Source organism: Nestor notabilis, unplaced genomic scaffold (assembly GCF_000696875.1).
Source record: "Nestor notabilis isolate BGI_N333 unplaced genomic scaffold, ASM69687v1 scaffold12014, whole genome shotgun sequence".
Classification (NCBI taxonomy): domain Eukaryota; kingdom Metazoa; phylum Chordata; class Aves; order Psittaciformes; family Psittacidae; genus Nestor; species Nestor notabilis.
The window spans coordinates 17,502-30,296 of NW_009926117.1; the positions used below are offsets into that span (position 1 = coordinate 17,502).

The 12,795-nt window shown below is 39.8% G+C and overlaps 1 protein-coding gene across 1 annotated transcript in view; it reads right to left on the reverse strand.

Annotated features, from left to right (window-relative positions):
• Positions 1-5,099: 5,099 nt before the first annotated feature.
• Positions 5,100-12,795, reverse strand: part of LOC104404861 (calcium/calmodulin-dependent protein kinase type IV-like) — a gene marked incomplete at its 5' end in the record, with an annotated part of 17,132 nt that continues 9,436 nt past the window's right edge. Inside the window, 3 exons of the mRNA XM_010013392.1 lie at positions 5,100-5,777; positions 7,781-7,933; positions 10,019-10,145. Coding sequence (XP_010011694.1) covers positions 5,613-5,777; positions 7,781-7,933; positions 10,019-10,145 — 445 coding nt within the window. The remainder of the gene's footprint in view (positions 5,778-7,780; positions 7,934-10,018; positions 10,146-12,795) is intronic.

Sequence of the window (12,795 nt, forward strand, 5' to 3'; positions counted from 1 at the left end):
ATACTTGGACAGTAAAACCCAAACTCTTTTGGGAGCACAAGCAACAAAAAGAGCAGGAGTGAGACCATCTGACAGACCCAAGGGCAATAGTAGATTTGTCAGGGCAGTGCAGCTGCAACCTGCCAAGTGTCAGATGGCTTTTCTGCCACTGACTGGCAGCTGACAGCTCTTCCTGGGTGTCCCATGGGTCCAGGGACAGGGAAAAGATGAAGCATAACAGGGAAGAAAAACAACAAGCCATTTAGCCATGACTGCATGTTAACACTTGTTCTTGAAACTAGAGTTTCAAACGGAAAAAACAGACGATCCCTTTCCTTTAAGCTTTGCTTATTGCCACATAACACTCTGGCATGCTGCAACTTCTCAGGCAGACAAAAAAAGTAGCTGATACTATTGGACAAGCTCTGTACTACTCAGTACGAGTGGACACATGCTGTTTAACATACCTTGGCCAGTTAACACCTTCCTGATACACAAGTTAAGGATTGGTCAGTTCTTGGTCACGCGTGCTGAGGATGGAGCATGGCTGGGCACTGGCCTCTGGTGTGGTTTAGGGCAGTTCTAACCCATCACAAAATGCTGTGCTGGTGTTATCACCCCTCTTTGGTCCATGTCCTCAGCATGCAAAATGACAAGGGCACTGAAACACTCTTTTTTCTAGCTGCATCTTGCTATGAAGGAGCCAGAGCTGGGTAGAACTCTTTACCAACTATATTTTATTAATCTTTCATACCTTAATATACATTACACTGAATTTCATCCAGTGATGATCCATGCACACAAGTATTTAAATGCTATGGTTTCAGTTCCAGCTGAGTAGTGCTGGCAAAAGGCAAAAAGACAGCTTAAAAGGTTACTGTGACTGTTAAGGCAGACATGGCTTGTACAGACTGTTCAGCAGTCTCTGCCTCTCTTTTGATAAATCTACATACTTGTGTGTGCAGGTACATATATATATTAATATGTATCTATAATTTTATTGGTAAGTTCAGAACTGGGCCACTTTGACTATTCTGTTCCATTCCTGTTTCTGTACTACACTATCCGCACAGTATCCGAAAGCCTTCCAGTAATGACTACGTTCATGACTGCGTTACATTGTCTGTTCCACTCTAGAGGGATAGAAGAGCATGCAGTGCAGGCATTTTTTTATTTTGGTTTTGATGGAATTTTAGTTATATGCATGTACATTGTTACATTCTTATATGAGTTAGAGGATTTACACTCCAGGGGATGCTCTCCATATTTGCACTGACCCTCCATCAGTCCTCACTGAATTACTCTCGCCTTCAGTTTTATGTCCCAGATATAAAGCAAATTTTTGCTTATGCAGAGAATCTAAAGTCTTGTAAGTAAAAGTTTATACATATTCTGCAATTAACATCTTTTCATTTCAGATATAACTATACTATGTAATTATTTTATCTCTATTTTTCTCCTCTTCATTCCTTATCACTGTATTTTCCTTCTATTTTGCAATGCAGCTGATGGGGTTTTTTTTGATAAAACATGGTATTGCACAGGGGCTTAGCAGGGAAGTTAACTTCATAAAAAAGCAAAATTAACTGTCACTACTGTGGTTGTATATTGTAACTGAAATTACTCTGAAAAGGAGCAAAGGACATTCTTTGACCTATTACTGTTTTATAAAGTAACTTTAAGGATGTTCTGAGCTGCCTTTTTGTTTACCTTTAATATCTTCGGGACTTGATTGTATCCCTGCCACTGTGCTCTAGGTCTAATTGCGTGTCTTGCTTGGCTAGCCTCATTCCTCCTTTTCTCCATATAAGAAGGTATTTTCTGTTACCTGAATGACATGCCTGCATAAACTATACACTCGTAAGCTGAGCAGCAGCAAGGTAGACTCAGCCACACAAAACTGAGTTCTTCACCAGGAGAAATATACAGCTTCTGCACAAGCCACGGGTCAGAGCACTGACCTGGGACTTGTGTCTGTCACTCTGTAAGCATGCAGCATGCAGGACACCATGCAAGGATCAGCTGAAGTCCTCCACCCTACGCTTTCATATGCCACCCTGAAAAACAGTCCCAAGAGCTGCACTGCAGGGCTCTGCATTACAGTGTTTCCCAGGCTGAGAGGCAGTTGCCAGTCGAAATGGGTGTTTATTCTCGAGAGTCCTCCTGCATTTGCTGCTTAGCAGATACTGCTATCCATCTGCTAAGTTGGACACTGGCAACTCCTAGCATCTTCTTCCCAGTGCTGTCCTCACTTTCCCCACAGCTGCCTCTATGTTTCACTCACAGGAGAAGGATTGTTATTTGGTCATTGCCAAGGCCCAGCTGACAGTGAGCCACAGTCTGGGACTCCCTGCTGATCTAAGCCCCTTTCAGAAACTTTCTGGTTGCCACTTTTATGCTGCACTATTACCATGTGGCTTTTCAGAGCTCGTTGAGGCACTGGGCCCTTGCAAAGGGGATGATAGGCAGTTTTTGTCACTCTCCGTGTGCCCAACAGACTGCTCTTGTGGGAACAGAGCCCTTACTACCTTTCTTCTGAAGCACACCCTGTATCACAAACTTTTATCTTGATGCTCTTTTGCATTCAGAAGTTTGATTATGGTGTATCTGCATCTTTAGAGCATGCTTGCACAACGCGAAATCCAAACAAACCAGCACCAGGCTTATGCAGTGCAATCACCATGTCATCCACAAAATTGCAAGCAAACGTGTTTGAAATGACAGGAAATCTGTTCTATTTAAGAGCAAAGCTACCTGAACTTGTAAAAAACCCTGTTGTGCAAAGGCAGGACATGGTTAGCCATTTAACAGCCATCAGATCCTCAGCCTAGATCTCAAATATTAGACTTCAATTGGCTAATGCTACATTTTCCCTCTAAAGGAAAAGCTTTGCTAAATTCAAAGACTTCAAAAAGATGGCAAGGTTCTCTCTTTTGTGCTTGAAGGACTTCGCTAATATGTTGAACATTTTAAAAACTTAAATCTTAGGATTTCGACAGAAAAGATCATCAGTAATTTTCTACCTAGTTCATAACTACCTATATGCAACTGGTCCACCTCCAGTAGTTTTTGGGTGTGTTCCCATTTTTCAGCCACAGTAAGAGAGATGCTGGTGGTGCACTTCCAAGTCTGGATTACGGTAGATGCCTCTAGTATACGATTTTTCAGACAAAAATGATGCATATTAACAGTCCTTTCTTCAGTTAAATGCATACACCCTAGCATTGCTCTTCCTTTTCTAGAATACTGTCATACTTAAACCAGACATACTACTTTACTGAGTCACATATAGGTAATTCATTCAGCACAGACATCGAGCATAATAAATAAAAGCTAAGCAAGAACAACTGAAACCCCAGAGCGTAAGACTGAGCTGCCTTCAAGACTATGCTGTCACAGGGAGGTCTCCAGTTGCATGGCATCAGTTCATAGTTATGATATATTACTGTATAATTTAGCAAAGAACAACTTTAAGAATCAGCTGGGACTACTTTTCAGGTCAACAAACTGTGCCCCAAGTGAAAACAATTTTGCTCAAGCACTCATAGATGCGCAATAATTGTGCAGCCAGCTTCACTTCTGCAGATTAGAAGCAACTATCCTAAACCAAGGAGGAAACATTACAGAAATCCAGCCTCTCCCATCAAACCTCTCCACTGACTGAACTCAGACGGCTTCTCCACTGTAACAGGAGAAGGAGACTTGTGGCTGAGAAATACATTCATCCTGCAGTCACCTCGCAGGAGGTAAGAGAGTAAAAAGTGAGATAAGTGGATGTACTTATCATCTTTTCCAAAGTTATTAGTCTGACTACTTGTTTCCAAGGGAAAACCTGCAGAAGTGTCTTGCTGGCCTATTCAGAGCTGCCATGCCCCCACCAGCTGTTTCAGCTGACTTCAAAGCATTGGATTCCCCCAAACCTGGGAAAAGGATGAAGGACGTATGCACGTACTTTAAATTTCAACTGCACTTAATTAGGAAACCTTCTGTACAAGTTCAAAGAGTTATAAGAAATGGGTAAAAACTCTCAAGTACAATACATTCATTAGCATGCATTCTCACCTAGTAAAGACATTATCTTTGATCTTCTTTTTTATATTAATCTTGATTATATTTTATTCATCAAACCTGCCATATGAATAACTTTGTATTACCCTTTAATTTCACCAGGAAATGTAGCTACTGAATGTTTTATTAATGACTATTTTCAGTAGCTGATATATTTTTCAAGGCAAGTTGTGCAAGGCCTAACAACATAAAAATGATTAAAGCAAAAGAGGAATGTTGACTATAGTAGGGTGTTAGGTAGCTACCAGTATTAAAAATTTTAACAAACAAACACAAATGACATTCTTGTACATCAGGTTCCTTTTGCCATTTCTGTAATATATCAATGACATCACAAAATTCACATGCTATCAAAGTGATAACAAACAAATGTAAATGGTCATACATACTGATGCATGTTAGTTTTTCAATTTCTATCATCAGTTATGCTGAACAAAAGAATCAAGACACCTGTAGAACCTGACCCTAATTTTGCAAGATGATTCATGCACATCACAGCTTTCAACTTAAGACACAGGAGCTCTGGTGGATGTATGATCTGTGCTGGTGGATCACTTTTTAGGAGGGGTCCTTTGTAAGGAAAACCTCGACTAATTATGCTGACAAGTGGAAACTGGTTATTCATGAGGTTAAACTATCTGGGAAGCAACTAGATTATACTGCTTGCTCCCAGACCTTGTATAAGAGTATTTCTTCAGAGAAAAATCATTGGGTTGTGGAACAGCTTCCTTTAAGCATTTATAACTTGCATTATAGCAGGTTATTCCCTTAGGCCCTATAAAAACATCTTTTAGCTGCACAGTTTAGAAATTAATGAATAAATATAATGGTTCAAATTTGCATCTACGCTAGTCCTCTTTTAGTCTATTGTTTTGGTTTAGCTATATTAGAGAACGAAACGGCAGAAATCTGAATAATTTTGGTTGTCATTAAAATACTGTATATAAATAGGAAAAGTCAGAATAAGGCATTCTCAACACAAGCTTGAGGAATGTACACCTTCATGCCTAGTGGAACTAACATTTCAATTTCTTCTCAGAAGTAGTGGAATGTTTTTTGCATATAGATCCCCAAATACTTTTTGAATTTTACAGATAAAAAGCATTATTTCATACATCAGTTTTAAAAGCATTGACTTGGTATTTCCTTCCATTTTGTCTGCTGCAGGACTATGAATCTGGAAGGAAGCAGTTCAAAGAAACTCACAACATACAGAAGACACTTACTTACATGAAAACAAATAAGTAGTATGTAATTTCAAATGCTATCTAGAAACACTGGATACATGTATATGAAGGATATGCATTATGATAGGTAGTTATTCATCCCCATGTTTTTACCTGCCGGTATTACTGCAAGTAACACTGTTTCCATGACATGCCTTATGGAACAGTTTACTATTTTCATAAGCAGTCACATGCATTGAAGGTAGGATCACCAGCCAGTGCATTTGGCACCCCAAAGCAGAACCAGAGAGGCCAAGCTTATGAATCTCTCTTGCTGAATGACAAGTTAGCTGGTGTATGAAATGACAGATTTCAGCTGAAACAAGGAAGCATGTTGACCTAAGACATTTCTTCTGGAGCTTCTTCTGCTTTCTGAGTAGGTTTCTCTTCAGGTTTGCTGTCATGGACGGGAGATGGGTTATGGCTGGCCTTGTTGCTGTCATGTGTGCTGTGACTGCTGGCACTGCCGAGGCGAGTTGATGCCACCACAGCTTTTACTGCAGCCTGAGAGAGAATCAAGAAAACATTCCTTAAAGGACACAGTCTGACAGCACTGCAATATTTGCATTGTTCTGTTAGGAAACATAGTGTTTAGTCTTCATGCCAATGTCACATTTGGATACCTCCTTGGGCCTGGACAGATTTAGAATGCCATCTGAAGTACTGGATTGAGGTATAAAATTGCTGCTTTCACATGATTACAAGTTGGCCAACATGAACAGAATTTTTTTTTCAGCTGCACATGCTGCATTTTTTTTAGACACTACTTCAGATCTCCTGTGTTGAAGTTACATGACAAAAAGAAAGCTACCTTCTGTCATAGTAATAACAGCATTATCATTGATTATCCCACAAAACGTTCACAAAGGAAAATAGTATGTATATATCACTATTGCACTATTGTGTCTGCCAAGCACAATGGTGCAGACCATACAATCAATTTCATATGCATGTGTATATATACACACACATTGGGGATAGACTCTCATATCACATAAAATGTCACAAAATTAAGACACATGTTAAGCTCTTGCCTTGAACTGTTTTACTGCCTGAAAAAAACCCAGACATACAGAAGTGGGGAGCAGAAATACTGATCTCTGTTTATGACAACTCTGGCCATCAAAAAAAAAAAAATCCCATTGGTCGTCACAGGTGTAAAAATATACAGAGAATCAAAATCAAAACATGCAGAAAGGGCATGCATTTGTCTGTGACTTCCTGCGCTGTGAATGTAACAGCTTACTCAGGATTAATGAAATTTATGATCCTGCTCATGCTCTGAAATAATTTTGATATAACAATGTTGCATGGCATCTTCAGTGAATACAGAGCAATCCTGCTGTAAGGCTACAGAAATCTTCTTGAATAGAACATGTTCTGCATGGGCAAAGCATCACTGTGAATTACATCTGCTGTGTCTGAGACCTCTGTAAACGACAAGGCTTTATTCTTTGCTCTCTTCCCTGTCACCACTCTCTAATAATATTGAAAAATGAGCAAAACTAAAGTTAAGGGTCATTGTTTCTGGGTTTGCGGTTTTTTTTTTTCATCTCAGAAGAGATGCTTTTGACTCTTATTCCCCAGGGCCGCAATGACAGCTTCAGTGTAGCTCTTGGTAATAATTCCTGTGCTGAAGTATCCCTGGAAGTCTCTCCTAAGCAGACACAAATCTTTAACAACTGAAGAAAAAATATGGGGAGGAAAAAGTTTCCCCATGTTATGTCAGTTAAATGCCCAGCTGCCTGCTGTTTTCACCTAAAAATATTTTGCTACTTCTTCCTTTAGTAGATATGTAGACTAGACGGTACAGGGACATAATAGTGACTCAGAACTTAATGTTATTTTCAGTCCCACCTGCACTTCTGCCTTGCACTTCATTTCCAGATGAAAGAATGCTGTTGCACATTTGCTGTTACAGCTACTTCCAAATGCATGTTTTGGGCCTGTTAATCTCAACCCACACATTTTATGGACATACATGTCTGAAATGCTAACTCTAGATCATACAAAAGGATGGCTTAAGCTCCTGCTTTGCACTGATGGGTATGGAAACTGAGGGTGGCTTACAGATCAAAATAAGCTGTAGCAGACTAAATATCTGCCAGATTTTTGAATGTTCATGAAGAAACCACTCAGAATTGTGTTCTTTCTGGTCAATACTCTAAAGATGAGTAAACAGTACAGGACAGACAGATGGACAGAAGCAAGGAAGGAAGAAGGGAAGAAAGTAAGAAAGGAAGGAAAAAAGGTAGGAATTTGCAAAAGCTGTGTACATTCTTAGCAGTTCTGTCTGTGTAGATGAGTTTTCAATCAACTTCACACATTTTTGTTTGGCTGCAGATATCAACTAAAACAGCTTCAACTTTTTAATCTTCATCAGTCAAATAAAAAACTTCCACACCTCTATAAAATGTTGTCTTGAAAAGTGTGCAAGGTTTCTGAACGGCTATTTATCTAACTGCATGCTTTTATGGCCAAAACAAAGACTATGTCCAGAGACTTGCCTTAAGTTTACGCCGGGCATTGAATTCTTGAAGTTTCTTTTGTGCATTGTCCATATGTGCAAAGTTTGCTGCCTTCCCTGTGACCCATGGGTGCTGCAAAGCCTGTAGAGTGGTAAGGCGTTTCTTGGGGTCTAAAACAATCAACTTTTTAACCTGCATCACAAGAAGATACATAGGAGACTGTTAACCTTACTCTCATTTTACTTTTGCCAAACTTTACATTCTGGGGCTTTGGTCTTGGTTTGGAAAGCATCTTAGAATGTGTTTCTAAAAGAGGCCAAAAAGAATTTGTATGCAGGTCTTTTGATGTATTTTGTTTCTGGCATTCTTGGTCCTCCATAAATAACATGGGGAAGAGAATAACTAAATAACTAAGGGGGAAGAGAAAAAGAATCAACTGGCTACCAACATTTATAAAAGTATGTACCAATGCACCTGGCCTGTATCCACCACAGGATATCGTATGTCTGAATTGGCACATAAACCTTAAAAGACTTTCAAAATACTCCCAGACAGGCAGTTCTCTTAGCAGTATCTCTGCTTTTGCATCTGAACAGGGTTTAAACTGGATTTGAAAGTTTAAATTCTAGTGAATGCAACTCGTGCAGACTTATACCATGCAGTCGCTGCCAGGTACATAACAAATGAAATCTTTCTTTCAGTCACCGTAAAACCTCATGTAAAAAAGGTACTGTACAATTATTACTCTTTTAGCCGACTCTGAAACTAATGCTGTTTATGCCATTCTTTCTGTTATCAAGACCAGGGAAGCTGCAGCTCTCCAAACACAACAGTAGGAACAGTAGGAATGTTTCTGGGAACAACATACTGCACACGTACCTCTGGAAGTGGAATTGTACAAACTGCTGGGTACAAGGGTGTCCAGCCAAGCTGTGTTTCATGGGTTTTGCTGGACAAGTGGTGTTTTAAAAAAAAGAAGGGTGAGAATGGAGTAAAGAAGTACATGGAGGTAGTCAGCAGAGCCACACTTACGCAACTCTCCAGACTGCACATCCTCTTGAAGCAGAGCACGAGTGCTGGCACAGGGCTGCACCACTGTGTGGTGCCCGCATGTGAGGGGAGAACTCACTTGAGGGCTCTCTGAAATTCCCCTACAAAGAACTATTAAAGAAAGATGGTGCCCTGAAGTAGATGCAGGAGAACAGACATCATGATGAATACGGGCTGTGCGTCCACAGAAGAGGTCAAGTTAAGGAGATCAACTGAACACTCCATAACTGCTTAAAGCATGGTTTCGAGAGCTACGGACATCATCTTTAGCTACAAGTTTCTGTAGTGTTCAAACCTGGAACTCTGAACTTTACCAAAATGGTAGGCATCAGTTTGGACCAAAGCTCTCTGTGTACAACGAATGAGCAGCTTCGCTGCAGTCTGCTGTTCATCTGGGTTTTGATGACACAACAGTAAATGATATTTTTTTGACCTCAGAAAAACTTCACAACAATGAGAAAGTACTTTGAACTTCTACAGTCTTTCCATTTGAGGCATTCTGAAGTAATTTAAAAACTTTATGGCACAGTTCGTATAAGCAATATGGAACTAAGCACTTGTGTCTTCAGTGCTAATGAAATAACTGAACTGTGCAAGTTAATGTTGACTAAAAATCAAACCCAAGAATACCTGTCTGCAGATCAATGCCTCCTGGATCCAGTTTACTTTATCCAGTAATAAAAGCATAAGGTGCAGGTAGCATGCCAGCCCTTGCATTTTGCCAATGGACCATGTTTAAAAAAAGAGAAAGCTTAAATGGACAGAAAAATGCTGTGAGGAAAAGTAGGGTGAGAGGGGCTTCACTCCTTTTTATATTCTTCTTCCAAAGTTCAGACTTGAAAACTGCACAAAATATAGGACTACTTTCTTCGTTCCCCTGAAAGTGGTTGTCTTGCAAAGAGGACTGGTGAAGTACCTCAGAGCTAGCATGAAAGGCAGGCATACATGAACACTGTGACAGCTGCCTACAGTCTGTGGATTAGATCACATAAATACCTGAACGTCCATGGGTTTGAGTGCAAAATTTCAGCACTGGACTAACAGGGGATATATCACAGCACTATCATATACAAGAGATAAGAAGAAGAAAAGCAAGGAGCCATAGGTACAACTAATTAACAAACTACTCTGCCTCCATCCAAAAATGGACTCTTTCTCAATGGAAGTGATACTAGCCAAACATGTATCAGCAAAGATACTCCACAGACTCATTTTTGTTTTACTTACTAAATCCTTGGCATTCAGAGATACATCATCCCACCAGGGGGACACAAAGTCATATTCACAGTTCAGGATTCTTTTAAACATGTATTGATCTCCCCTTTCGTCATAAAATGGTTCAAAGCCACAAAGTCTGCAAGGGTAAAAAAGAAAGAAATTATTTCAAACATTGCTTAGTCTTGGGTTGTTAGAAACAGTTTCTGGTATTATCTTTCACTACTTTGTGCCCTGTAGACCCCTCTGGGAAACCAGATGTGTGTATAATTATGAACTAATATAATATATCTATGAACTAAGAGCATAGTAAAAACATGGTCATAAGGATTCATAAGCACTAGGAAAGACTAATCAAATTGTAAATCTTCCATTTTCACATGCCTGTAATTGGAACATTTAATACAGGGACGTATCATGAGAGTAGCCATGCAACAGTTGCTACCTATTATCTTCTAGATTTTCTAGCAGCTCTTGCTCTGCTGGTGTTAGGCTGGAGTACCTTAGACTATTTTTTATCACTTGTCAGTCTGAAATCTTCGCTCATCCCTGCCATCTTCTGTGAGCCTTCTCTAGTGTATGTCTTTTTGAAGTGGGTGCAAACACCATTCAGCATGGGCACACAACAGAGCTGCAAATTAGTGTAATGACATTTATTTTAATCTCCATGTCTTTGCTAAAAATCCTGACCTTGGATCTGCATTTTCTGATTGTTTGCAAGCACAGATACATCATAGAGCAATTACCAGAAATCCTGTAACTCTTTCCTGAAGGATAATAATTAGCAGAGGAACTAGAATTTACCTGTGAATTTAGCAGTTTTTATATGTCCTGGACTGGTTTTTGATTATGTTTGTCACTCTATGTTCAGTCATCCTATCATCCACAAAACGTGAAAACCTTCTGCAGGTTTTAATAAACAGCCCTTATCTTTACTTAGGTAACCTATATATTAGCAAGAAATTTTGTAGTCTCACTACGGCTGTATTTCTGAATATATTGAATAATACAGACCCTAACAAAGATCCACACTGCTGGCCATGGGGAAAGTGCACTCACAGAAGCGATTTCCATTTTTATAATGTCAGACAGATGTAAAAGGAAGAAATGTGGTTTTGGGAGTGGTGTGTAGCCGCAGGTGGAACAGCTGCATCACTCTGCACTGCTGAAGAGGAGAAAACCTCCACCATAAGCACATTCTGAGCATGTGATTAATTTCCAAGTCTGGCAGAGATGGATTAAAACAGAAGGATCCAACCTCCACATACTGTGTGCTTAAGTGGGTGAGAGCCAGTCAGAGTCGCTCTGCTGCAACCTATCCTGTTTTCCGGCCTCTCCCACCACTATTTCTGAGCTTGGTTCAGGTCAGCTCCTGTCCCCATGGAGCACCTTTGTTGACTTGGTTGAGTGCATTGTTGGGCCACTAAGTGGTTATACCAAAGCTATCTTCTAGATACCAGGTAACTGACTACCTACAGTAAGACCATGCTTTAAGGCCTGTTGTGACTGTTGGAAGCCTTCTAAGCGATTCTCTATTTACTCCTGAAAATATTTTCATTGTAACTTACCACTATCATCTATTGTTGTCTTTTTAACATTTTTGTTTCAGCAGACAGATTTTCACTACATGCCAGATTAGATGAGTAAAACTAAAGGTGCCATTTCAAATTAGAAAAATTAAGCCTGGGAAAGACCCAGTGTGGCTGCTCTTGATTTCATTTTATTATGAAATTTCATTGTATTATGCTGATTAATTTTAAATTTATTACCTACTAAATGAAGAAAAATCAATGAAAAAAGCTTCAAAACCAATTAGAAATTACTAGACAGTGTTTTGTGTCCTTTTAAGTAAGTTAGTAAAAAAACACCTTTAATTAAATCCACGTGATTTTGACTACAGGTACAGCCTCTCTATTTGTTGATGACTATCTGCATCTCATGTGTAGTAGCTGCAGGAATTTCTAACCTGCTGCAAGAATACAAAAGGACTGGTCCTCTTTGCTGTTACAACCATAAATGTAGATCCTCTAGAATTACGACAGCTGTCATCAATAGGTCTTCACAGAATCATAGAATCAACTCAGTTGGAAAGACCTTTAAGATCATCAAGTCCAGCCGTTACCCAGTACTGCCAAGTCCACCACTAAACCATGTCACTAAGGGCCTCATCCACATGTATTTTGAACACTTCCAGGGACAGTAGCTCCACCACTGCCCTGGGCAGCCTGTTCCAATGCCTGACCACCCTTGTGATGAAGATTCTTCCTAATATCCAGTCTAAACCTTCTCTGGCACAGCTTCCTCTCGTCCTGCCACTTGTTACTTGGTAGAAAAGACCAGCCACCACCTCTCTCCATCCTCCTTTCAGATAGTTGTAGAGAGTAATAGGGTCTCCCCTGAGCCTCCTTTTCCCCAGGCTAAACAACCCCAGCTCCCTCAGCCATTCCTCATCAGGCTTGTGCTCTAATGTAATCTGCCTCAGGAATAATTTTCTGTCAAAATATATGTCTAAGTTTTTCTTAATCACATGGTAAGTTCACTTCCTATTGGTGAGAAGACAGAGTTGTATGCATGTCTTCTGTAGCATGGTAGGTAACTCTTACATACACTCAGTTTTGGAGGCACATACGGCAATGTATTTTTGTACCAGTAAATAAGTGCATTCCCTCTACTTGACTATTAAGACTGAGACATGCAACACTTTCCCTTAGGCTGACGGATTAATGAATTAGTTACTGTACATGTACCTTTCTGGTCTCAGCTTATAGAATCATAGAATCATAGAATAG